Source organism: Ascaphus truei, chromosome 5 (genome assembly GCF_040206685.1).
Source record: "Ascaphus truei isolate aAscTru1 chromosome 5, aAscTru1.hap1, whole genome shotgun sequence".
Lineage (NCBI taxonomy): Eukaryota > Metazoa > Chordata > Amphibia > Anura > Ascaphidae > Ascaphus > Ascaphus truei.
In genome coordinates, this window is record NC_134487.1 from 77,430,737 (window position 1) to 77,458,656 (window position 27,920).

At 40.7% G+C, this 27,920-nt stretch overlaps 1 protein-coding gene across 33 annotated transcripts in view; it reads left to right on the plus strand.

The window, feature by feature from the left end:
* Positions 1 to 27,920, plus strand: part of NRCAM (neuronal cell adhesion molecule) — a 258,232-nt gene that overhangs the window by 142,988 nt on the left and 87,324 nt on the right. For 24 of the 33 annotated variants that reach the window (XM_075600041.1, XM_075600049.1, XM_075600055.1 and 21 more), the window contains one exon: positions 27,488 to 27,682. In XM_075600041.1, the coding sequence (XP_075456156.1) occupies positions 27,592 to 27,682 (91 nt within the window). In that variant the 5' untranslated portion in view covers positions 27,488 to 27,591. Of the gene's footprint in view, positions 1 to 27,487; positions 27,683 to 27,920 lie in introns of those variants that run through there. The other 9 variants (XM_075600069.1, XM_075600066.1, XM_075600065.1 and 6 more) reach the window with 1 other exon arrangement.

Here is a 27,920-nt window from a genome sequence, read left to right on the forward strand (position 1 = left end):
GCTGAACGCCCAGGAGAGGCAGAGAAGGCGATTGGGGGAGCTCGATCTCGCCCATGCGCCGGACATTCATTAAAGGTTTTGTCATGTGTTGTGATGTGTGTTTCTATGTTCCATCAGTGTGTATCCTTTTGTATCCCCTTGTTGTAGTCAAGGAATACGGAAAGCATGAGACGAAACCCGGGGAAGCCCCCCTCCCGCAGGGAGTACCCATGCACCCAGAAGACCCAGACAGCCAACGGACAAGGAGAGGTTTGGGTAACTACACATGAGTAGAGAAATTGTAATCCTTTCACATAATGTGAAAGGCTTTAGTAGCCCAGGGAAGCAAAAACTAGCTATGACGGACTATAAAAAGACTGATCCTGACATCCTAATGTTACAAGAGACACATTTTTCTAAAACTAGCTCCCTGAAGTACATTGACTACAAATATAAAACATGGTTCTCGGCCTCTGCTAGCAAGAAAAAGCTTGGTGTGGCTATACTATTTCACAACCGGCTGCCATTAAAAGTACAAACCATCAAAAAAGATAAGAACGGACGATTCTTGGTTGTTATAGGGGAAATACGGGGTCAACCTATCACGATTGCAAATATATACACCCCGAGCGACAGCGCAGAGGCTTTCCTGGAGAGATTTTTCTCCGTACTCAGAAAAATGGCTCAAGGGAGTTTTGTCCTAGGGAGGGATTTTAATCAGACTCTTGACCTGGTGTTAGATAGATGCACCCCAGTGGACACAGCAGTTCAAAAGGTAGAGCAACATGGAACAGAGGACTGAGAACCAATAATCTCTTGGATGTTTGGCGAGAGCAACACCACAATGAAAAGGGTTTTACATTTTACTTTCACCCCCACGACAGATACAGTAGGATAGACTATCTCTTTGTGTCTAGCAGAATGGTCTCTCAGATCTCCCACTCGGGAATCCATGATATTTTGTGGTCGGATCATGCGCCGATTGAGCTGCGGTGCACAGAATTCAGTCTTGACAGACCAGGAGCGAACTGGAAACTCTATGAAGTATTGTTAAAAATCCCCGAAATCTCACAAAAGTGGGGGATAGAATCAGGGTATACTTTCAGGAGAACATGGGAAGTGTGGTTTCACAATCCACCCTTTGGGAAGCCCATAAGGCAACTTTGAGAGGAGAACTCAAAGGGATCGCGAGTAAGCGGAAGAGGGAAAAGGACACAAAAATTATGCAATTGAAAACAGAATTGGTGGTCCTGTCAACCCTTCACAAAGATAACAAAAATGCAACGACCCTTAAGGAGTTGTTAGACACCAAAACTAAACTAAACTTACTGCTGGCCTTCCGTGCTGAGAAGGAGCTGTCATGGTCCAAGCGGAAATTTTATGAAAAGGCGAACAAGCCAGATACCCTACTTGCCAATAAGTTTAGAGACAGAAATCAAGTCTCCCAAATTCAGTCAATCCGGACAGCGCAAGGGAATCTCACTTCTGACCCTAAATTAATAGTAGAAGAATTCAAATCATACTATGAGACCCTTTATGATGGGTGAAAGTGGTTCACAATACAACCACTCAAGCTCACCTGAAGACATTCTTAAGAGCCCAAACTACCTAAATTGTCCAGAGAGGAGAGGGACGCACTACAGGCAGACTTCACTATAGAGGAGCTTCTGGAGGTTATGAAATCACTGAAAGCATCCAAAGCCCCCGGTCCAGATGGCTTCTCCAATCTATATTATAAAAAATTCTGTAATCTGCTAGCTCCTCACCTTCTAAAGCTGTGTAACTCATTTATGGATGCTGCCCCCATCCCGGCCTCGACGCTCCAGGCGCCTATCTCTGTGATCCACAAACAGGGGAAAGACCCAGCGGATTGTAAAAGCTATAGACCCATCTCCCTGATTAATTCAGACACAATTTTTTTTCTCCAAATTACTGGCTAATCGCCTTAACCAGGGGTTGCTGTGGTTGGTCCACCCTGATCAAGTAGGGTTCATCTGTGGGTGACAGGCGTCGGATAACACTAGACGGATCATAGATTTAATCGATCTGGCGCAAAAGAAACATATTCCGTCTATGGTGCTTAGTCTAGATGCAGAGAAAGCATTCGACAGAATCGACTGGCCCTACTTGAGAGAGACGCTTGGGGAGTTCGGCCTGGGTGGGAGAATGTTGGAGGCGTTTCTCGCTCTGTACCAGGGACCGACGGCGAAGGTCAGGCACCAGGGCTTCCCGTCGGGGGAATTCCTGATAAAGAGCAGCACCAGACAAGGATGCCCTCTATCTCCCCTTCTCTTTGCGTTATGCATTGAGCCCCTCGCAGCACATATTCGCCTCAGCCCAAATATAACTGGTATCCAAATTGGGGAGCAGCCACATAAAGTGGCCCTGTATGCTGATGACGTGATACTAACAATATCACAGCCCCTCACCTCTCTGCCAAATGTCTTCAGTATATTAGGGGAATTTAATGCGGTATCGGGGTTCAAAATTAACCAGGCAAAGTCATAAGCCTTGAATATAAACCTACATAAAGTCACTGAAAAATTGATCACGGTGAACTTTAACTTTAAATGGCAAACCTCCTCCATTAAATACCTAGGGGAAAATATCACGAAGCAATTTGGCACCCTTTATAAAGCAAATTATCCCAGACTGATACGGACTCTGAAGGAGGATCTCAGGAAGTGGGCAGGGTACAGTATATCCTGGATCGGCAGAATCCAGACTCTCAAAATGAATCTCCTCCCCAGAATTCTGTACCTATTTCAGACCCTACCGATCCCTATAATTAGGGAAGACATCCTCCGGCTGCAGTCCGCAATGGTGAAATTCGTCTGGGGTAATAAAACGCCCCGTAATAAAACTAGCACACTTATTCGGCCCACAAAAAGAGGAGGGTTAGCGTTACCTTACTTGTTATCATATTTCAGAGCGGCCCAATTATCCCAAATTACCCAGTGGCACACCCACCCGAGGCTAAAGCGCTGCGTGGAACTGGAGTCGGACTGGTATGCCCCGGTGTCACTACAAGACTTAATATGGCTACCAAAAATGGTGCATAAAACCATAAGTAACCCGCTCTCTGCGGTTAACAGCTCGTTAACAGTATGGGACAAGAGCAGATATAGATTTGCCCTTACACGACAACACTCCTTGATGACCCCGACTTTGGGGAACCCTGATTTCGCTCCGGGCCTGCAAAGTAAAGACTTTATAATTTGGAAACAGAAAGGCTACACTCGGCTATTACACCTGGAGGGACGAATATCAATAAAATCTTTTGAACAAATTAAATCTGAAAAAGCAGTACCAAATTCAGAATTCTTTAGATACCTCCAGTTAAGAGCATTCTATTCTAAATTCCCAAATCGCCCCAAGCGAACTAATTTCGAACAGCTCTGCTCCAGAGGGACAGGTACCAGTGGACTTATCTCTGGTATATACAGAGAGGTGGTCTCCCCAGCGACAGTCGAGGACGTAGTGCTGAGTTACAGGACCAGTTGGGAGAGGGACTTAGGAGAGACTTTAGAGGACGAGGACTGGGACCATATTGTTACAGCAGCATCCAAGAGTTCTATATGCACTACATTAAAGGAGAATGCGTATAAAGTCCTAATGAGATGGTACCTGACCCCACTATGATTATCTAAGTTTGGCAGAGATTACCCCCCATTGTGCCCTAAACAATGTGGGGAACAGGCAGACTTGCTGCACATGCTGTGGGGTTGCCCCAAGTTAATCCCAATCTGGGAAGACATCAGGAATTGGCTTCAGAGAATTCTCGGTCGCACGGTCCCTTTAGACCCCTGGTTGTTCCTGCTGGCCAGACGCACCCCGGGGCTAAACAGATCGGCGCACAAATTAATTGCACATTTTGCAACCGCCCTGAGGTGCGAAATTGCAGCATTGTGTAAGCAGCCCGAGATACCCAATATCCCACAAATCAGGAATAGAATTTGGTATGTCTGTCGGATGGAGCAGTTAACGAGTTTGGTTAACGACACCGGCACAAATTTCCTAAAAGTTTGGACGCCTTGGCTGGCCCAAATGGATATCCCAGGGGTCAGTGCCTCCAACATATTGCTTTAATAGTCATTGACGCATTCTCCTTTGATGCTGGGAGACAGTAGATGGACGTATACAAACTAATCAAACGGGACATGACGCTAGGCCGGACAGGTAGAAGGTTTGGATAGGGATGAATCTCCGGGAAGCGCAGGGATATGTGAAAACAAAAATGTATATAGATAGTGCAATATTGCTGTGACAAATTAAATAAATTGGCTGATCTAATGCAGATGTACTCACAAGTGTGAGAAGGTTAAAGGCACGTAAAGGTATCTTTCCCAGAGTATGGATGTCACACTGTATTCAGGAAATCAATCTCAGCCCCATATAGAATCCAAGAGACCTTAGAAAAGAAGACTGGACATAGCGCAGACTGTATACCAAGAATTTATAAAAGGTAAGTGAAAGGTATTACACTCACATGATTTCAAAAGTTTAAAAGCATTTCGATCACACGCAGTGGATCTCAGCAGCCGGATAGGCAACCCTACCAACCTATATAAAATAGAACTGCAGTCCTTACTTGAGGATGGGAGAAGACGGGGAATACTGGAAGAACATGAGTTTCAGTTCCTAAATGTTGAAGACCCAGTATTCCCCGTCTTCTATTTTCTACCAAAAATTCATAAGAACCTTACACACCCACCGGGAAGACCAATAATTTCAGGCATAGGGTCACTAACTGCCAATCTGTCTGAATTTATCGACAGTTATTTACAGGGTATTGTAAAACAACAAAAATCTTATATCAAAGATACCAGAGACGTAATTATGTTTCTCAGGGATATCCAATGGCAGGATAATTATATATTGGTCACCACAGATGTAACAGCACTATATACATCTATAAGACACACTGATGGATGTAGGGCTGTCCAATTTTTTCTGGAAAAAGAAGGGAGAATTCCAGAAGCACAGATAGAGTTCATTATTAAATGTATCCAATTTGTTTTGAATAAGAATTTCTTTTGGTTTTGTGATGAGTTTTTTCTGCATTTATGTGGAACCGCTATGGGGACCAAATTCGCGCCCAGTTATGCGAACTTACTAATGGCCCTTTGGGAAAATCTGTATATATGGTCCTGGGCAGGTCTGGACGCGAATTTGGTAACCTGGCGGAGATTTATAGATGATATCATTTTTGTGTGGAAGGGTACATTGGAGGACCTAGATCTATTCCTCCAGTACCTCAATAACAATGAGTTTAATCTTAAATTCACTTCCACCATGAGTAAAACATCCATAAACTTTCTGGACCTTACTATATATTTGGATAACAATGTTATTAAAACAAAAAACTTTTTCAAAGACGTGGATGCTAACAACTACATCCTACAGTCTAGTTGCCATTTGAATAAATGGATTAATAATATACCATATGGTCAATACTGTAGACTGAAACGTAATTGTACGGATAACAGTGTTTTTGAGGAGCAATACAACGTGCTGTCCAGAAAGTTTGTGGAGAGGAATTATAATCAGGATGTCATCCAGAAAGCTTTGGCTAAGACCAAGTGTACACCAAGAGAATCTATGCTGGTCCCAAAAGTAAAGGACACTAATAGTGCACTCATCAAGGTACCATTTGTTACACAATACAATAGAGATGCACATAGAATTAATAAAATACTAAACTCTCACTGGCCTGTTCTTAAAAATGACCCTATCTTAGGAACTCTTCTACCCGACAAGGTTCAAATGATATATAGAAAAGCACCTAACATTAAAAATAAGGTAGCACCAAGTGCACTAAAAAATGTTAGTTTAAACAGCAATCCAACTTGGTTGGACCCCCGAAAGGTTTTTTCAATTGTAAATACTGTACTGCCTGCAAATATAGCTCTAACATTATTGATAGCTTTCATTCTAATACTACACAAAAAAGCTACAAAATAAAACAACATTTAAATTGTAGGTCCAATTTTGTAATCTATTTACTAGAATGTGAATGTGGTCTACAATATATTGGGAAAACTATAAGATCTTTAAAAACCCGTATATTGGAACACATAGGAAACATAAAAAGAAAATTGACCACACACAGTGTTTCAAATCATTTTTATTTATCACACAATTCAGATCCTAAAGGGTTAAAATTTAAAGCCATCGAACAGGTTATGCCTCACTGGAGAGGGGGTAATAGAGATAAAGCACTGATAAAAAGAGAATTATATTGGATGTTCGAACTTAAAACCATGTCTCCTGCTGGTCTGAATTTGGAATTTGATTTGAAACCTTTTCTATAATGTTACTTATGCCCTGTTTCTTGTTTCCACATTAGATTTCATCTATTCCTATGAATAAACTATGCTTTATAATTAGCTAGTTTCCCTGTTCTGAATTAAAGTGTTTTACTTACTGCCTATTTATTTGATATTTACCTGTTTTTATGTTTATATTTTTATAATGTTTATTTAAACATTTTTTATATCTATGCATTAGCATTTTTAAAGATACATTTCTGCATTAAATTTTCAACATTGATTGATTGTATTATTTTTTGGACCTCTGCATATGTAAGATGTAGAGGGATTAATTACATGTCTCTTTCTATCTCATGTGTATCCACTCAGTATAATCGTTAAACCAATTAAAATCTAGTTAGCCATTCACCAATGGGAACTAAGTTAGGGGTATATATGCATCCCACACCCATCACAAAGTCACTCCTGATGAAATCGATGAGATGAAACGCGTAGAGTGACGTCTGTACTACTGGCCGGAACCCCTGGAAACCGATGACATCACTTCCTGTGCAGTTGGAACGCAAACCAGTGACACGCACGCCACGGAAGGAGGGGAACCAGATACACCATCTATCCGGCTGCTGAGATCCACTGCGTGTGATCGAAATGCTTTTAAACTTTTGAAATCATGTGAGTGTAATACCTTTCACTTACCTTTTATAAATTCTTGGTATACAGTCTGCGCTATGTCCAGTCTTCTTTTCTAAGGTCTCTTGGATTCTATATGGGGCTGAGATTGATTTCCTGAATACAGTGTGACATCCATACTCTGGGAAAGATACCTTTACGTGCCTTTAACCTTCTCACACTTGTGAGTACATCTGCATTAGATCAGCCAATTTATTTAATTTGTCACAGCAATATTGCACTATCTATATACATTTTTGTTTTCACATATCCCTGCGCTTCCCGGAGATTCATCCCTACTTCTCAACACGAGGACTGACAGAGCAATCCTCACCGGGTCATAGCAGCACCTGTTTTATGTGTTTGCATAAGTATCACCTTTTGATTATTATTATCACTACGATTATATGTATAGCTAGTATTTTTATATAGAGCGCCACTATTAGATAAGTTTCCTTTTTCAGAAGGTTTGGATAGCCCTAGCATAGACACATTGGCAGATGAAGGTCGGGACCCTTAGATCGAAACCTCATCCCTGGGGTCAACAACGGTGGGCCCTTCCTGTGACGCTCCGGAGAACCGAAAACTTCTCGAGACTGCTACACCCCCCCCCTCTCTTCCTCTATGTCCCCTGTCTATGGTCTTGTCCGTCAGTGCGTCTCCCCAGTACGTCAGTTTTGCTTCACGTATAATAAATGAGTGGTCATGATTACCTTTATGTATGACATTGGGTTGGCAGCCATTGTAATGAATGTACCATGCGCTCAATAAAAACATTTTTGGTTGAAAAAAAAACACCACCCCTTGTGTTTGCTGGATGAATGAGAGACTGCTCAGTCTATCACAGAGGGAGAGGGATGTGCAGCCTCACTGGCTGACTCTGGGTGAGTGACCGCCTATCACAGAGGGATGTTCAGACATCCTTAGAGGTTTATATATATAAATAGGTTATATATATATATATATATATATATATATATATATATAGTCGAAACGGCTGTCTGTGGGTGGTTTTCTGGGTATGCACCTTAACCCTGGCTGTGCTCAAGGCTGTGACCATGCAGCAAGCTTAAGCCTATAGGGAACCATGTTAAAAATGGTTATTGAGGCAAAAAGTGACACTGTGTGCTCATTTGCATGTCATTTCCCAGAATCCCTTGCTGCAGTGGAAGTGCTGTATGCTGGGTGATAATGGGGAAAGGCGGGGTTGCAGACCTGCCTAAGACATGCAGATGAGCATACAGTTATATTTGCATATATATATATATATATATATATATAAAAATATAGGTTTATATATATAAATATTTTAACCATACTACACTATGAGTGCGCCTGTTTTCTGTTTGTTTCTGTAGAGATATATATATATATCAGACCTGCCTAAGACATGCAGATGAGCATACAGTTGTATTTGCATATATATATATATATATATATATATATATATATATATATATATATATATATATACAAAAACACAGAAAAAACAGGCGCACTCATAGCGTAAAATTGTATAACAATAAATTTATGGAGTAAGGGATAAAAATGCACACTCACAAACAAAGCTGAAAAAAATGCGTTTTTGAGTACAACTCAGCCCGTTCAGATGTAGGAACCCAAGGAGGAGGACTTCGGTGTGATGTCCACGGTGTGTCTTGCCACAATAGCCCCTCTAGGTCCTGGCAGGGACCGAAAGCCACGAGGGACGCCGCCTTCCCCTCTCTCTGGTGCTACACAGAGCATACACTGAATGGAGTCTCGCGTGAACTTGATGATGTCAGCGAGGTTTCAGCCGGGGAGAGTTCACAGTGTAAACAGGAACTTGAATGGCTGGTAGCAAAATGCTAGCAAAGCAGCAGGAGTGCAATAATGTAGATGAGTGCAAATAAAATATATAACCTGGACAGTAGGCTCCACAGCAATCTCTACGCATTTTGTCTCAAGCGAGACTTCATCAGAGATGACATCATCAAGTTCACGCAAGACTCCATTCAGTGTATGCTCTGTGTAGCACCAGAGAGAGGGGAAGGCGGCGTCCCTCGTGGCTTTCGGTCCCTGCCAGGACCTAGAGGGGCTATTGTGGCAAGACACACCGTGGACATCACACCGAAGTCCTCCTCCTTGGGTTCCTGCATCTGAACGGGCTGAGTTGTACTCAAAAACGCATTTTTTTCAGCTTCGTTTGTGAGTGTGCATTTTTATCCCTTACTCCATAAATTTATTGTTATACAATTTTACGCTATGAGTGCGCCTGTTTTTTCTGTGTTTTTGTAGATATCCTAAGGAAGTGGTGTTCCCTTCATTCGGGCTGCAGAGACTCTTTTGGATAGCAATTGGAACATTTTGGGATTTGTATATCTTTTACATATATTTTTCTGGACATTTTCTTTTTTGATATTTTATTATGTATTTTATTGGTTAATTTTTTTAAATTTTTTTACTACATCCACTGTGCTTAGCATAGGTTTTTTACTTTTATTTGTAATAACATTTTCCATTTCACTTTTATTTATATTTTTACTCTATAGAGATTTTATATAGTGATAGGTTGGCGCTAATATATTTCTTCTTTTGTTGTGATATATATATATATATATGCAAATACAACTGTATGCTCATCTGCATGTCTTAGGCAGGTCTGATATATATATCTCTACAGAAACAAACAGAAAACAGGCGCACTCATAGTGTAGTATGGTTAAAATATTTATGGGACTGGAATTAAAATATGAACTTTGCACTCACAAACGGCCAAGTAATAATCGCATGTATGAGATATAACTAATTCGCCAACAACTACAGCATGTAACCAGCTCTGTCTCCGGTGTAGAGCAGTGAATTGTCTCTGAGCAGGGGAGCCAGATGGTCGCAGTAAAATCTCCGTGTATCGATCGCAGGACACACTCCTACTCCTGCCGTTCACACGCTCCTCTCATCACCATAGAGAGCTTCCGGGTTAGCAGTATCCTTCCGGCTGTAGTGAGCGTCATGGAGATGGTCCGCCCAGATGACAGAGGGCTATGCAGCTCCGTTTGATCGCACTAATATCAGTTCAACATGCAATAAAATGTACAATAAATGTACTCCGACTCATATGCCCTACACGTTTCGTCTTTTGAACTTCGCATGGGGCTCATAAATACATATGGTTTGCTCACAATTTTTATTGGTGAGTAAAAAACAGGCAGTAGAGAGTGATTTTCGAGTCTCTCACACTCATGTAGTCAGACGCCGATTACCAGTCCTTCGCCTCCTCGCTGTTGCTTCCGCATCACGTGACGCGGCGCGGTAAGACGTGGCTCAGCTCTCGCGAGAGTTCGTCACCTTCAATGCAGGGAATCACCGCCGCAGCTCCTAGAGAATCCCTCTCTGCTCAGCTGTTCAGCGTATCTCCTCTACTGCTTTGGAAAGTGCTGGCCCTACGCGTTTCTCCACTCAGGGCTTCGTCAGGGGCTGCTAATGGTTAACTGTCCCTACCAGGGTATTTATAGGTACCTCCCCAGAGTGATTGGCTAAAGCATAATTGAATAATGCCACTTCCAAAATTTCAATAACCATGATGGAACATAATAAAGCTTTTGATTTAGTATCTATTGTTAATACAGTTATCAGATAGGCGCCACTCCTTGGTCCCCTTTTTTCTTTTATATATATATAATTCTGGAAATTAGTAAGTGTGGGTGTACAGTAGTTATCAGCATCCTGTGACATTATTGGTCGGGTCAGACGACGTTGCAGCTTTCTCATTGACCAGTTTAAATGTTTACAGAAGTTTCATGCCAAAGTCTAAATGTTCACAAAAATTCACTCTAAAGCTTAGATTTACTAAAAGTCGATATTGATGTGTTAAAAATGAGCATTATAAAAAACTAGCTAAAAGTACCTGGTGTTGCTCGGGAATTCTAAGAACCCAACCTCATCCCTCCCCCCTCCTTTCACACCCAATCCCCTTCCCTCCTCCCCCCATCTTTCTACCTCCTATCACATTCATTTAATGCCTTATGATATCCCCAATTATTTCCGCCTCTCTCTCCTTCTCCAGTATTTTTACTTTTCCCTCATGTGCAACTGGCTCTTTCTTTCTTCGTCTGCTTAGATACCTAACCAGGTACAACACCCAGTAGCTGACTTGCTTAGACAAATTATGTGGAAAGCCGCACTGGTCGAGAAGGATCAACGTTAGTTAAGTTATACCTAAACTTGCCGATACTAGTGCATAATGAGACACACAGATAAACATTCTGATAGATATATAAAGATTAGGATTGCAGCAATATTTTACTAAGGATTACGAATTTAGAAGTGGTTTGCAATATTCAATTTCATTTGCATACACCAAAAGAGTGGTAACTCGGCATTAAGCAGCGCAAGTAATACAAAAAAGTGTTAACTCCAAGAAATGTGCGTTAATCAGCGCTTGCAATGTAATTGTGTGTGTTTGTGTGTGTGCGGGGGATTGAAGATTTCACATTTTTCTACCATAGGGTTATGAAATAAAAACACGGTGTAATGGTGCATGTCAAAAAAATGTTGAAATGGTACAATATTTATATAGGCTGACTTATCTATAATTGTTGGTTTGTCTTAGTGTCGGTTTTCCTGGTGTCTTCTGAAAATGATGGCTAATGGGCTGTCTAATTACAGCTTCTTCCTTGCCTGTTATCCCTTGTTATTGTTGTAAACAGCTTCAATTACTTTGAAATAAATAGTTTCATTTATTAAATCAAAATGAATGTTTCCGTCTCAGCAGACAGCAGTTTCAATGTGCGAGATAGAGAATTACACGTGTGCCACCAATTCTTTCTGAATTCATTGCTAACAAATCTCAAAATATTGTGTAGCCAGGTTTCCCCCTTTTGCTCCGCGACCCCCGTTACCTCCGCTGATGGTGGGGGCTGCCGGAGCCGAGCGGCAGCCCCGCCGGCGTTCCCTGAGGGTGGGGGCTGAGCAGGGAGCACTCCGGTGCTCCGGAGGTCCCCGGCGGCTCCCGCGAGGGGCGTCGCCATTTTCCTTGAAGTTGCGCATGCGCAATGGGTCGCTGGCAGCCGGTGGCCACTGCGGAGGTAGGCGCATGCGCAAAGGAAGTGCGCGCGAGGCGGCCATAGGGGAGAATAGCTCCCAAGAAGATACAGCCCCCAGGGTGCACAGGGGCAGAGTCAGGTGACGCCAGGTAGCCAATAGGGCTGTAGAATCTCCCTGCAGGGGAGATTGGATACATTTGGCGCGCTGAGCCCACGCTAGTCGGCGTCAGGAGCAGCTAGGGGAAGGAGGTAGGGTGCAGGAGTCAGTGACTCCCTGCACTAGGCCAGCAGCCCCCTAGGCCCCAGATAGCCCTGAGTCACCAGTAGTTTGAGTGTTGTAGGGACAGGCCCCAGGTTAGGGACCCTGCCCCTTAATACACAGAGTCAGTTAGGGACACAGCGGACGCTGCGCGTCCATCCAGAGGTTTGGGCTCAGACCTCCACTGCCGCTGCAGCAGCCATGCGGGTGGGATCGCCCCGGACGGTAGTTCCTGTATTCGTCAGCCTTCGGATCCTTTGTGAAGCTCCTTGGCAGGCCCGGGCACTGGAGTGCTCGGCAGGTAACCATCAACAAGTGCACCAACGATCCTACATATATCATATTCATACGGGACTAGTGGCTGCGCAGTCACACATAGCATCTCCCTTTAAGGGTGCGGGACATATTGTGTGGGGTTATTGGACACAGGGTGGGATCACCCGGTGTAGGTGGGAGCGTCTTGTGAGACGCAGTAGTCAGTGTCTCCTCTAGAGAGGGACACCTGTTGATATATGAATAAGTATATGCTATACAGTAAAGTCATTGGTTATTTTACATGCGGTGTGTGGAGTGATATATATATATATTTATCCTGCGCGGAACCACTCCTCCTCTGGCGGGAGCCATCGCAGGTGGAGGCGTTGCACCACGAGATTGTGTGATATGTATATACCCCAGGCTCCCCGAGCGGAGGCTTAGGCTCCTGAGAGCCACACAGGTATACACAGCAGGTAGTAGTGTCTGTATTCACAGGGAATACCCTTTACAATTGTTTTTCCAGTGTGTTTCATACCATACATATAGGATATTCACTATGGTGCACAAGTGAGCAGCTAGTCCCACTACAGCCTTTTCCATTTTCTGTTGCACTTCTTTTTTTTTTTATCATTGAAAATTTTTATTGCAAACACTTTATTTTAATAAAATTTTATTATAGGTTTGAAACTCTAGAAATATAAACAAAAAAAAAACAAATATAAACAAGAGAAACACAATGATACACCATACTTAAGAGACAGAAATGAATGAAAATGAAATTTTTTGTGCAGATGTATGTGTGTATGTATGTCTTTATTTATAGAGCGCCATTAATGTACATAGCGCTTCACAGCAGTAATACATGTGACAATCATATAAATAACAAATAATATAAATAACACATAAAAGGGGAGAAGTGCTTCAGACATAACAGTAACATTTTAGAAATGGAGCCCCTGCTCCGAAGAGCTTACAATCTAATTTGTTGGTAGAAAGGATGTACAGAGACAGTAGGAGGGCGTTCTGATAAGTGCGTCTGCAAGGGGCCAAGGTTTATATATACAGTGTAAAACTATCACTCATAGAGCTACTTCTATGCTTCCTTAAGCAGGTGTGTTTTGAGTTGGGTCTTAAAGGTGGATAGAGAGGGTGTTAGTCTGATATTGAGGGGAAGGGCATTCCAGAGGTGTGGGGCAGTCAGCGAGAAGGGTTTAAGGTGGGAGAGGGCTTTAGATACAAAAGGGGTAGAGAGAAGACATCTTTGAGCAGAACACAAGAGTCGGGATAGTGTATAGCGAGAAATTAGGGCTCAGATGTAAGGAGGAGTAGAAGAGTGTAAAGCTTTAAAAGTGAGGAGGAGAATTGAGTGTGTGATACGGGATTTGATAGGCAGCCAGTAGAGGGATTTAAGCAGGGGAGACGCTGAGACAGATTTTGTAAATAGTAGAGTGATTCTGGCAGCAGCATTTAGGATAGATTGTAGGGCAGACAGGTGAGAGGCGGGAAGGATGGACAGCAGGAGGTTACAATAGTCGAGAGGGGAGAGAATGAGGGTCTGTGTCAGAGTTTTTGCAGGCGAGCAACAGAGGAAAGGGTGTATCTTTGTAATACGGCTGAGGAAAAAATGACAGGTTTTAGCTACCTTTTGAATGTGAGAGGAGAGAGACATCGCGTGTGACCCCTAGGCAGCGTGCTTGGGCTACTTGGTGAATGATAGTACTTCCAACAGTAATATGGAAGGAGGTAGTAGGGCCAGGTTTGGGAGGAAGTATGAGGAGCTCTGTTTTTGCCATGTTATAAGTTTAAGTTGGCGGAGGGCCATCCAGGATGATATAGCAGAGAGACATTCAGAAACTTTAGTCTGTACAGCAGGTGTATGGCCAGGTGTTGAAAAGTAAATTTGTGTGTCATCAGCATAGAGGTGATATTTGAACCCAAGAGATGTGATTAGGTCACCTACAGTAGGGAGAGTGTGTAAAGAGAATAGAGAAGAGGTCCCAGGACAGAGCCCTGGGGTACCCCCCCAGAGAGATCGAGGAATATATGAATATATTCGTGATTTTTTTTTAATTTAAATCAAAGTCGGGCGAGATAAGCAGAGACAGCCATGTGAAGTTGTTACCAAGAAATGTGTTATTTACATTATGCCACGTTTTTGTGTATTGGCATCGTTTTGCTCATAAATATTTTCATATTTATATGATGAAATAGTTCGGTCTAAGAAGTTCTGTTGATTATGGGCTGAGATAATTTCCATTACATAGAATTAGTTTTAGACCCCGTAGTCTAAGAATATTAATTAAATCTTTGTGTTCTTCAGGAGTTAAATGAGCAGTTTCTCCTGCTCATTTACCGTTCCACTCCCACCCCTCATACCCCCTTGGAGGTGAAACGTGGTTTCAGAGATACGTACCAGATAAGATGCCGCAGGAAGCATCCCCTCCAGGGGAAACAAAATGGAAGTTTAAAGATCCCACATCACACAGGCTAATAGGAAATCGCTATGTTATATGTTGCAGCTCATTTTTGGCCTGTGTCACGCAGGAAATTTAGACATCTAGAGCAGAGGTGACCAACTCCAGTCCTCAAGGGCCCCAACAGGTCAGGTTTTCATGATATCCCTGCTTCAGCACAGGTAGCTCAATTGGTGGCTCAGTTGTTTGCCACCTCTGCTTACAGTCTTTGTGGGTCCCACAGTATTCTGTGTATAAAAAGAATAACAAATGAGAAATAGCCGTTGATGAAGGAGCTCTTGCACACGTCTAGTTGGGATTGAGACACAGAAAAAACCCCGCTACAGCTTAAATGATATGAGAGTGAGGTGCTCACTAGGTAAGGCTATACAGATACATGAGAACAAGAAAGCTAGTTTCTAAGCACTCTATCACTGAGAATGACTAATGAATTAATTTAAAAGAGTTTTAAGGTCATGAATATCAAATATTGGGTTTTAAAATCAGACAATATATATATATACACCACTATATGTAGGCACTTAGATCAGGGGAGTACAAACTTTTGAAGCTGCACCCCCTGTTTCGCGCCCCCTCTGCTACGTGCCAGCTGCGTCAAATGACGCTCCGGGGTCGTGTGATGTCACGTCACATGACCCGCGACGTCATTTGATGGTGGTGGCGTCACGTCACATGATGCCGCGTTGCCATGGAGACTCGTCTGAATCCCGGTAAGTGTTACTGTTGCAGAAGCCTCACGCGATCCCCGGCATTTAATTTAAATGCCTTGGGGAGAAGCGCGGGACCTCTGCATCCGCCCGCCCCCCCCTCCCCCCAGACAAATCTCCCGACCCCCATGGGAATCCTAAGATTCCTGATCTTAGGCATATATCAGTACGGATGTCAGTGATAGTGCATTCAGAATAAGTTCTCAATGTATAATGTAATGCACTCTGCATCTATACTGATTTTAGGAATATATCAATGCAGATGTCAGATGTCTGCAACCCTATCTTTCCCCATTTTCGCTTAGCAAATAGTGCATCCACTGCAGCCAGGGATTCTGGGTAATTAAATGCAAATGAGCTTTACCCTGTTACATCATGTCCATTTTAACATGGGCCGCTATAAGCTTATACCTGCTGTATTACACAGCTTTTCAGCACAGCCTGGGTTAAAGAAGTGCATAGCCAGTAAACCTACTCACAGACAGCTGTTTCGACCTTTTGGGTCTCATCGGTGGGAGGTTGGCTGCTGGCTATAAACTATCATACAAAAAGATCATATTTAAATATCAGATATTATTACTTTTAGTGATAACCTATACATAGTATATATACATGGTGCTTGAGCTATCCATAGCTAAACAAAGATTATATGCTGCACACCACAATCAAACAATGCATTCAATATTACCAGTGCAGCTGGTTCAAGGGGTACCTGTCCTGGTAATCCTGATCTGAACTGTAGATAAGGGAGATCCAACGCACAACGGATTTGCTCAATAGAAAATTTGTGGCACAATAAATTTTCTATTGAGCAAATCCGTTGTGCGTTGGATCTCCCTTATCTACAGCTTGGGCTATCCATCAGAAAATATATGGTCACTGCATTTAGTGTGTTGAATGGCGCATGCCCATCGTGGCCCAGGCATTATAAAGTCCAACGGTCATTACAGGAATTAATTGGTTACACATATTTAAAAATGTTTGGGTGGTATTTCTGAACAAATAGTACAAAGATTGTCAGAGAATGCAAACCATATACAGTACTAGTGTGCAAAAATATAGAAGTACCAGAAGTATATCAATGTATTTTGATTTGATTTAAACTCCATATTCCTGAAACACATTATTTTCAATGTACTGTACTAATACACATACTGCACTCTATGCTCCCTTATGTTTGCTGTCCATTTACCCCCAGGTAAATACATATCTAGATATGGTTTCCCTGCTTCCATTAGCACAAATTATGCCAAAAGCTCTTCGTTTATGCACTGCGCAAAATCCAAATAGCATCAGTTTCCAGCACTTAACATGCTTAAAGATGCTATTAAGCAAAATTATACTTTATTAGCAAGATCTTAATGAAGCACTGACCTTTTGTGACACTGTTTAGAAAAATAATTGTAAAATGCAAGGGTTTATGGTTTCTGTTGATTACAGAGGATCAATTACATCCCACTGAAAGAAAAATAGAACTGCTCATTAACAGCAGAAGCAATAAAACTTGACCATCTACATCTTTTTCACAAGTCATTAATTTGCATGACAAATTTCCCACAGTTTCTCCTATAACTCCAGATAAGCTTGCAACACACTATTGGGCAAGAGTCCCCAAACAACTCACTAAAGGTCGATAGAGCTGCATTACATTTTGGCATTAAAAGAAATTGGAATCGCAGCGAAAATTATTACAATTGCTACCATATTCACAACACATGTTTTGTTCACAAATGGGTAGCTATATAAATCTCATTAGCATGCCCAAAAATTGTGTTAACTCATCATTATTCCCAATAAGAAATAACTAATAGAAATCAGCATTAATCAGGTCTGGCGATGCAATTGTGGAGCGCTGCGAGATATCACACTTTTATTTACCGTAGATTTACAGTATTTGATAGATTTTCTTACAAAATCCTATGGTAGGAAATGATTTAACTCTTTTGATGCCCGAGACTACCAATGCATTGCAAATGAATCAAGGGGGTTTCCATACAACACAAAAACCCTACAAACAAAGCACAAAAAGCATAACATTGATATGTGCAAATATTAAGCCTTTAGTAGCCCAAGTGTCCAGCTGGTAATGGGCTGACCCTGACAACCTGGCTTCCAAGAGGTAAATATAGGAATATATTCTGCAATGTTAGGTTTACGTATTTTAATAACCTATTTTAGGCTGGCTAGTTTTATTTTGTCTTTATAGATAGTGGCCATTATATACTGTACATAGGTACGATAGGCCTAACACCAGCCTGGGGTAGGTGATCAAAATTGGCAATTTTTGGGGAGGTAGCTTAATCTCCAGTTATTGGAGTTTCGTAAATAGCACGTGAATAATCAAGTTGGCGTCAACTACTCATTTTCATCCACGGCATTTAAAGTAACTCCAACATATTGCTGTAGAAAAAGCCCCTTATCGCTTTAGCGCTGGCGATAGAGCTTTAGTATATAGGTTAATAAACACTGTTAAATACTGATAATGCCAATGTTTTCATGTATAAAAACCTTGAGTAGATCTAGGCCTAGATATTCGTTCTCGTTTCTTTTTTGGGGGTAACGTTACATTTTATGACGCAACACATTGTTTTTACAAAGTTTAGTCAGTTTTGCACTGAGATACATATATCAACAGATTTATCAAAGAAAATGGTCAAGTGTCAACATGCGGCTTGAGTTTTCCTAATATAAGCAGCAGGCAATGTTGCTCCATTTTCCAGTGCAAACCATTGATTCTTCCTGTTGCACAGTAATATTCTCAAAATGCCATGGGCAAAACAGGTTAGGATTGGAGAGAAATGTTGATCAACACAGATTTTACAGAAGCACAGATGTAGTGAGAGTTAATGTTCGCGCTCTGGCAGTGGGAAATCTATTAGTGGGGGGTCACATTTGGAAAAAAGGACCCCCGCAGGATGCCAATGCTTTTACTGTCCCTGGAGTCGCAGTGTTTTGTTTTTCGCTCCGGGGACAGTAAATTGGGCTACATCTGTATGCATATACATGTATTTACCTATACTGTACATAGTAAAGTGACACCATACTACAAACAGGTGGGTACAGCACATATACAGGGGGAAGAACAGCCATAGATAGGCCGAGAGGGCATCTTTGCTAATTGATTATACTAAGTAAAAAAAGATCTTGAAAGCATATATAAAAGTAACATATCCGCTAAGCTATTCCTTTCCTTTCCACAAAACTGTATTATTTTTTTAAGGACTAGATATGACAAAATGTTGCGAACACATCAAAATGTGCAAAAAAACAAGTCAAATACTATAGGAGAAAAATACCTTGACACAGATGTATAGAGACACATTGCAAGGATGGCTGTTAACATCAGGCAGCTTTATTGTAAGAATAAATTAAACCATTTAACTATATAGGTCTTTCAAGGGTCACAGTGGGGAGCATTGCTCCAAAATAAATAATGCACTTTGTATAATTTTGACTATGCATTTTGTGTCAATGGCCCAGATACATCAAACAGCGATAAGTTTAACTTATCTGGAGTTATCTCCAAAAATTAGTACATTTTTGGTCAATTTGTGTGCAAGTGGTATTTTATTTGCTGTACACTGTACGGCCTGTTCCCCCATTATGTTTGCCACTTTATTGGTACTCACAGTTACTTCAGTAACACTGATTCGCTTTACCGCATGGCTGCTGGTGCTAGCATCGTATCTCTCTCACAGCATATTAGAATAAAAATCGATAATGTATAGACATGGCACTCCTTCCTCTATAAACTTCCGTTAATAAGATGGTCCGCCCAATTCTTGATGAAAAACTTCAAGCTTTATTTCCAAACATATAAAATTGACAAATTAATCCAAACGCGAAAAAACAGCCTAACGCGTTTCATGCTAACCACAGCTCTTCATCAAACGCTCTTCATGTAGAACCTCTGAAGTGCTGTGGGTAGCGTGAAAGGCGTTAGGCTGTTTTTTCACGTTTGGATCCGTTTGTTAATTGTATATGTTTGGAAAGATCTAAATCTGAATGAAAAATCTTTGTTTTATTTCCAAACGTAGAAAATTGGCAAATGGACCCAAAGATCCACACCACCCTCAGTGCTTCATAAGAAGTAGAGATGGGCGAACCTGTCAAAATCTGATCTGCGGGCTTTCTACAGTACCAAAATCTCATCTGAAGACGGAAATCTGGAGGCGAATTGGGCACTAATCCGCCATTGGATTTTATATTAAATCCACTTGCAGACTATGAAAAGTGTTTCACATGGGTGGGGCAAACACATACAGTAGGCCGATTAAGCGAAATATTTTGCTAACGTCGATTGAGCTGTAGAGTAAAATCATTACATTGGCGCAAATGGCCGGTTTGTGACGTGTAAAAATAAGACCCCAAAATAGATTAAGAAGACCGTTTGCATGGGGTTTGTTGATAGAAAACAGCAGTGGCGCTTCTAATTGTGATTTATTTAAACATAAGCGTCTTGTTTTAGCGCCCAATTTAGCGTTTGATTACCGACAGTTCTTCATTTTAGACCCCTTCTTAATGAGCCTATAAGGACCAGGTGCTAATCAGACAGTAGAAGAATCCAACATTTGCAATATACATTTTCTGGAACCATGGCTGCAATTGCTGCTCTTTGATGTGCAGATGCTACCTGGTGATGTTTGCTATTCTTGACACCGGGAGAAGAGAAATAATGTGTAGGGCTAGAGTTAATGTATTTGACATTTCTGATGATGAAGTACTCCAGAAATATCGCCTAACACCTCACATAATCATTGGCATGTTTTAGCTTATTCAGGTTGATCTAGAGCCACTAGAAGTTAAATGGCTTGATTTTAAAGGAGCAGACTTTTTTAATAGGTTTGAAGCAGGGGATTTCCAGAGCTGAACAGTGTTGATTTCAGCCCCAACGACCCCTGCTTCCCGAGATATGTGCCGGTAGGAGCCGTGGCTGGGTTCACAATATGGTGGTTTAAAAGTCCTGCGTCCTGCGGGACCCACATGACTGGAACATTTTAACTGAAGAGAGATGCCAGGTACCCCACACGGAGGTATGTATCTTGGAAAGCAGGGGGTCCCGAGAGCTGAAATCAACGTGTTTCAGTTCCAGAGACCCCAGGTTTCAAACCTATTACAAAATAGAAAAAATAGCATAGTCTCGAGGACTGTTCCTTTGAGAGAAAACTCAACCCACAGTGTTGAGCCTGAGATATTAACAATTATGGCATAGCAGGGACTTGGACTATCTCTGATCTATCAATATTTCAGTTGTTTTTTTAACACTGGGATTCATCAAGCTCCAAGGTGATCTGTCAATAACTTACCATTCAAATCAATGTTAGTTAATCCCGAAACGAGCTGTAATAGCCAGCACTCATTCACCGGACAGTACTTTTACATGTACTAGTATTTTCTGAAGCGTGACATCTTCTCGTGCACATTTACAACAGCAAATTTTTAAAAAAGAGACACATCCAGGGGCGCCGACAGGGAGGGAGAGCTGGGACAACTGTCCGGAGCCAAGCAGCTGCAGGGGCCCCAGCTCTCCCCCACTGCAGTGCGGACTTTACTGAAGCCCCACCCCCACGTGCCAGAAGCTGAATGCACTGGAAGTCGGACCCAAGGTAGGAGAAAGGCCTGTGGAGGCCAGTGATTGAGGGATTATTGAGTGTGAGGGGGGTTTATTCAGTATGTGAAGGTGGGGTTATTCAGTGTGAGGGGGGCAGTAAGGATTAATGGTGTGCGGGGGTGGTAGGATTTGAGAGAGGAACTGGGATTGAGTGAGGAGGGGGTGGGAGAATGAGAGAGAGGGGATGTACGAGGGAGGGAGGGAGTGATTCAAGGGGAGAGGACAGGTGTAAGAGAGGGTGTAGGAGAGTGAAATACATGGGAGGGAGAGGATGAGGGGGTCAGAGAGCAAGAGGGAGTTTAAGAGAAATGGAGGTGGTGGGGTTCTCACAAGGCCGCCAACACCGTGGAACAGCAGTGGAAACTCCAGTCCTCAGCCCGATAAAGCTGTCGGCGGCCCTGGACACCTCTTTGCTTTACATTCATGTATATTAATATTGGCAGAGTGCAACTATCTGGGGATTCTTTTTTGATCTTCTCTGATCATTTGGTATTGATATTAATATATGAATAATTACTATATATTTCTGATAATTGTAGACTGTTTTTTATGTTATACTGTATATATGTTTCCACCTCACTCTATTACAGTCATAATGTACCACAGAGATCTATTCTTTATTAGTCATGTTAGAACAGTATATTCTAAAAGCAGCTCCATAACACATTACAATACAATTAGTTATTTGCCACAATACAACCCAATATTTCCGTATAATGCCTCAGACATTCATAATCACAGTATATTGATATCTTTCAAATCAAAATCAGGCAAGAATGTACTGCAGATGTTATCTGCAATAATATCCTTTTGCAATGTCTCTTAGAAATACTTTGCAACAAGACCATATTTAAAGTAAAATTTGTTTTCTGTCCATTCCGTACAAATTATTTAAATATTTACAATGCTTGTGTTTTAGAACTGTTTTACTATTAATACATTATGCAGTTGATGAAATACAAGATCATTCACATATAGAGTTGCCAGGACCGTACATATGGGCCATGTGGTGAATTCCAATATCGGTCAAGATGTTATTAAACTAGCACGTGTCCACTTACAAATGCAGTACAGTTTGGCACTCGCTATATAGCATTAGACATTACAGGCATGCTAGGCTATCATTGGTAGCCAGAGCCAGAACGCTCCGTATTTCTGAGGTAGACACCCAAACAATTTATTGAAATATTAGTTATGTTTCTACTTTCTCCCTGAAGTAAATGCATTCAACATAAGGCAAGGAAGATTGAGAGCTCCACTTCCGAAATCTCCCATAAATAAATATTTTCACATGTTGGCCAGTGGGTTAAGCAGTTTGCTGGAAGGATTTGGGCATGCCACTTTTGAATGTACAGCCCAACTGGGCCCAACACCCTTTGATAACTTATATTACACTTTCTGAAAACATTCTTCCCTTTCCAGGGCTAATCTTTTCCACTAATTTATAGAATCAGGCTACCCTACAACCAAATGTAAATGTACAAGTGGAGGAATCCTGTTAACATAGTTCAAAAAGAAAAAAAAGTTGCATTTAAGAAAAATATTTTTGATTTGGCAATAAAACTGTTGTAGGAGAGAAATGTGATAATATTTATACAAAGAAACTATTGTTTGGGAGGAATTACCAAATACTTATCATGTTACCCTTTTATTGACTGGGACCTCAAATGCATTGAAGAGAATTTGAGGAAGCCCCGTTTTGCTGCACCAACATTTTTATTCTAATCTGCAAAAATCTCCAAAAGAAACCAAACGTTTAGAACCATATCCTTGTTACTAAATCTTCAACAGAATGAAGATTACATTGGCTATATCCTCAGTTCTGAACCAAAACAACATAAAAACACTTCACCAGGCAAAGTACTAATAGAGAACAGTAAAAAAAAACCTCCAACGATGTGGTATTTGGCTACAGTGTGTCTCGCTTCATTAAGAGCTCCTGAATTTGGGTATTCAAAACATATATACTGTACCAATATTATAAAATGGGAGAAGGGGGCTGCATCAATTAAAAAAAAGAAGTGGGAATTGTTTCTCATGCATGTGGATCTGAGATCCCCTCGAGAGATGTACAGTGTGTACACTAGTTGATAGAAACAATATTATTTGGACTTGAAGAAGGTGCAAAGTGTACATGAAAAATGACTGACATTTTCCCAAAAGACTGACATAAATGGTGATGTGGATTTTATAAGATACTACAAAATAATTTTTAATTGATTAAAAATCATTATCCAAAAAATGTGCAGTGCTCAGAAACAAGTGACAGACATACAGTATGGTTATTAAGACCTATAGTAATTGTGCCAACATACAGTACCCCTGAGGTATCCTTATTGTAGAATATGTAACCAGGTTTGTAACCCCATAATCCTTGTCTGGGAAATCCGACACTCCACTGTAGTAGAGATTAACATATCCGAGTGTCCAGAAATACCAGCGTATACAATAAATGAGTCATAACTTGCTTAAATCATCTGGGAAATTGAACAATGCTGTGTGACTCGCATGAATGTGCAGCATCCAGATTGAATTCCAATAGGTCCTAGGTTACTCTGTGTGGAGTCCACTTGAAGGGTTGAAGTGAATGCAAATGGAAGAAAAGGCTACCCATATGTTAGCTTTAGAAAAAAGTTGAGAGATGCATTCCCATAGGTGTATAAAATGGAGTTTAATGGATCATAATATAAAACAGGCAAGTAGCCCACCACCTACGCGTTTCACGCCTAGGCGCTTTATCAAGATTAAAAATCATTACTTTAGAAAACTCTGAAATAAATTGAATGTTTCTGTTAGCAAATAATAATCTTTATGCAGCTATGTTCGGCCATCTTCCCAAGACACATAGAACATTTGTTGACTTACAGTACACAGGATACATATTATTTAGCTCTATCCTTCAACTACAGCATTCTTCTTATGTAGGTTTGCCAGATGTCAGATGTCATGTATATACGGGATTGTCCCTTATTTCATTGACTTGTCCCATTGTCCTGGAAAGGGGACGCACAATTGTCCCATATTTTAGTGGCTTGACGTGAAATGCCTGAACTTAACATTACTGTAATTAAATCAGTCATAAAACCATAGTAGATTTCTACTTGCGTGTAATAGTTACTTCTTCTGATAGATGTTGCTTTACTAAATTATTAAAATAATAAAGTTAGTACACTGCCTGGTCATCTCCTAATACCATGACACCCACCCCTACAGGCATTACTTTTTCTCCCACTGCTGCTTGTCAATTCTGTGCTCATCTTTCCCTGCACTGCCAAGAGCAGAGATGATAAAAACCAAAGAACAGCGGTTAAGTGGTACATAACATTCAGCTTAAAGCTTTTGCAAATCATTCATCACTCGTTATGATGTCCCACTCTCATACTGGCTTTCAGTGTCCCGTATTATAAAAACTTAAATGTGGCAACCCTATTCAAATAACTTATTTTTCTGTTTTGTATCAACTCTGATTTCTGTAAAATAGGCTTAAGGACACATATTTTATTGGTCCTCTCCAATGCTGAAGAGGTTTGTACAGCGGCTACTGTTAACATGCTGTATTCAACTGTTTTCTTTGCATTCAGCTTGTGCAGCCAATAGCCAATCCGGCTACTGAATCTGGTGGATGATCACCAGTGTAATTAGTGCACAGTCACATAAGCACATTTGATTTGGGGCTTAGTGTAGATAAAATAGGATTCTGCAGTCAGTATTGTCAGTTGATTCTGAGAGATGCAGAAGAAAAACGTTGCAGCAACTGTACATGGATACACAGTAATTGCCAGACAAATGATCGGACTAAATATTGGTAAGTGGAGTGCTTACAGAATGCACACTTCTTCCACGACACTTGTACTCCAGTCTCAGATTTGTTATGAAGTATGATGTCCATCAAGTTCTTGTGGATCAATAGCCACATTTTTAAGATGTTTAGTGCCATTTTGTGTATCCAGAAATTATAATATAAGGTGACTCTATGTGCTCATTTACATGCCATTTCCCAGAATTCCTTGCTGCAGTGGAAGCACTGTATGCTAGGAGATAATGTGGAAAGCAGGGTTACAGACCTGTCCGATACATGTGAATGTGCTCATAAGTGATTCTTTTCATTTGCTGTACGCTATACGGTGGAGGGTTTTTGTCACTTTTTTACTCACCATAACTTATCTAAGATATAAATATATAATATCATTGATTACAGATACACTCCACTAACAATAATAATGGTACATTAGCTGCTAGGAAATTAGGCATAAAAGAAAGAAATATCAGGCACTCTAGAGCTTGTTAAAGAGTTTAATACGTTTATTACACAAGGTCAACCTTTCAGCTCTACATTTAGCCTTTTTAATATACAGTAGGTGCACCTCTCTGATGTAGGGGCTTGTGTTGGCTCCGAAATGTTGGATTCTCTTTTTTTGTACTAAGACAATTTTTTCACTCACCTGATTTGATTTTTTAAGTCAATTATTATATTGGTTATGAAGATATGATAAAATTAAGAATTCATGACCATTGTGCATTCTATCTAATGCCTGAGAGCAAAAAAATATACAAGGGAAAGACATGAGTATTTTTATGGAGACTTTGTTTTTTGTTATTTTTTTTTACATTTCTTTCATACTGTATATGCTACTAAAGATATGCTACATTTAACATTCCACGTTATTTCCTAAATTGTTGTGTACTTTAACAATAAGGTAATTGATCTGACTGTAAGTTACATTTTGATCCATGTTTTTAGCAATTTGTGCTCTTCTTGTGTACTTGAATGTGAACTAGAATTGTGTATTTACTGTAAGCCGTATTGTTGAATAGAAATTAAGAAATCATAACAATTGATTATTATTTTGAACATTTTGTCTTTACATAGATGCAGTTTTAATAGAAAGTAAAAAAAAAAAAACAATAGCGACTTTTTGTATTTGATAAGAAAATGTTTATGTGAATCTGCATGTAATAGACATGTTCCTTCCAAAGTAAACACTACCACTTAAGCATGTAGTTTGGTGTTGGTTATTGACTTTTAGAAAAGGAAAGAGTGAACCCTGCTGGAACCCTCTGTTTTTAAAAGATAAGCTTTTTAAAATTCATATTCTTGATTAAGTCTGACAGAACCGTGATATTAACGCTACTGTTTGTCCAGTAGGATCCTTTATTTTAGGTCTGTTTTTTAAGATGCTATCATTATTGGGAAGGGCAGACTGTCCTTTATGCTTAGCATGCCAGTATAATGTTACAATTTGTTGTGTTTTATAATTTAGCATTAATAATAAACCATGTTATAACTTAATTGAAAAGGGCAGCAAATTACCGGGTGTTTTGGTTCCAGAGCTTTCATTGTAATAAATGATATATACACTAGTTTCAAATTATCGTAGGAATATTTGTTTCATATTACAAAGCATTGTTGAATTTAATCTGGGATATTTAACACTTGGTATTATTTGTCATTCCCATCGTATTTGTGGCCTTTATGACACACACTATAAGTATAAGAGATACACAACTATTCTGATAGTGATGTTTGATATACGGAGCATTTCCAAGCCTTAATCCAACTCACTTCAGTTTTGATGTAGTAACAAAGGAGCGAGAGGGAGGAGGTGGTATGATACCTTTTATTGGACCAACAAGTAGTTGATATTTACAATCTTTCGAACCTCTCGGGGTCCTTCATCGATGAAAGTCTATAGACGTCTATATACATTTGTGTCCCTTGACATCAAGGACATGAGGATAAGACCTGCTTGCCCTGGTGTTCCTAGGGGTCAAGTATATGCACATGAGGTCCGTATGCAGACAAGGGATAGAGTTCCCTTTCCTGCCTATAAACCCCTTGCTAGACTTGGTAGTAGTCCTGCCTTCCTCCAGGCAGGGATAAACCACTGCCAGGCCATCACCCAACAGCTCTAGCTATTGTAAACTGGCTTGCCCCTGTTACAGTCTTTCTAAACCCCATAGTTTTGTTTTCTTCAAGATATCACAACCTACAACGCATCTGCATTTCAACAAGGACTACTAAAACTTTCAACTACTTTGTTTTATGTTCCTCATTGAAAATTAATGCAGAGCACCACCTCGTCATGCAGAACTACAGCACGTTGTGCAAATAAACATTTACATTTGCTAAAGTATGATAATAAACATTCATTGCTTTTGTGTTCTTTTTATGAAAAACTGTTTCATTACCTTTACAGATCCATATATTTCAATATTAATCTCTTTCTGTTTCAGCCGCTAGCTGCACAGCCCTTCATTTCATATTGTGAAGGGATCTGTTGTGCTAAGAAGAAAGGCTTCTGTCTCTCAGCAGGAGGAGGCTCAGGCAGCTTAAAATAATGCAGGAGAAGAAAAGCTTATTCCCAAGCAGAGCTTCTTTGGTTCTCTTCCTGTGCCAAGTAATTACAGCTCTGGAAGTGCCACTTGACCGTAAGTATCAGCCTTAATTTAATTTATGTTGTAGTACTTAAGGCATGTATATTTGGAACCCCGGTGTTTGTTTCTGTGTTAGAAAATGAATTCCTTGTTTGTTCTGGACCTTTACCGTAGCTTGTAACAATTTGGTACAGTATAGTGATAATCTCGTAGAAGACACAGGTGTGCGAGTGAATGCCGTTGGAGCACGTCCTTAGACTCCAGTCCGCAGATATGGGTTTTAGACACGAAT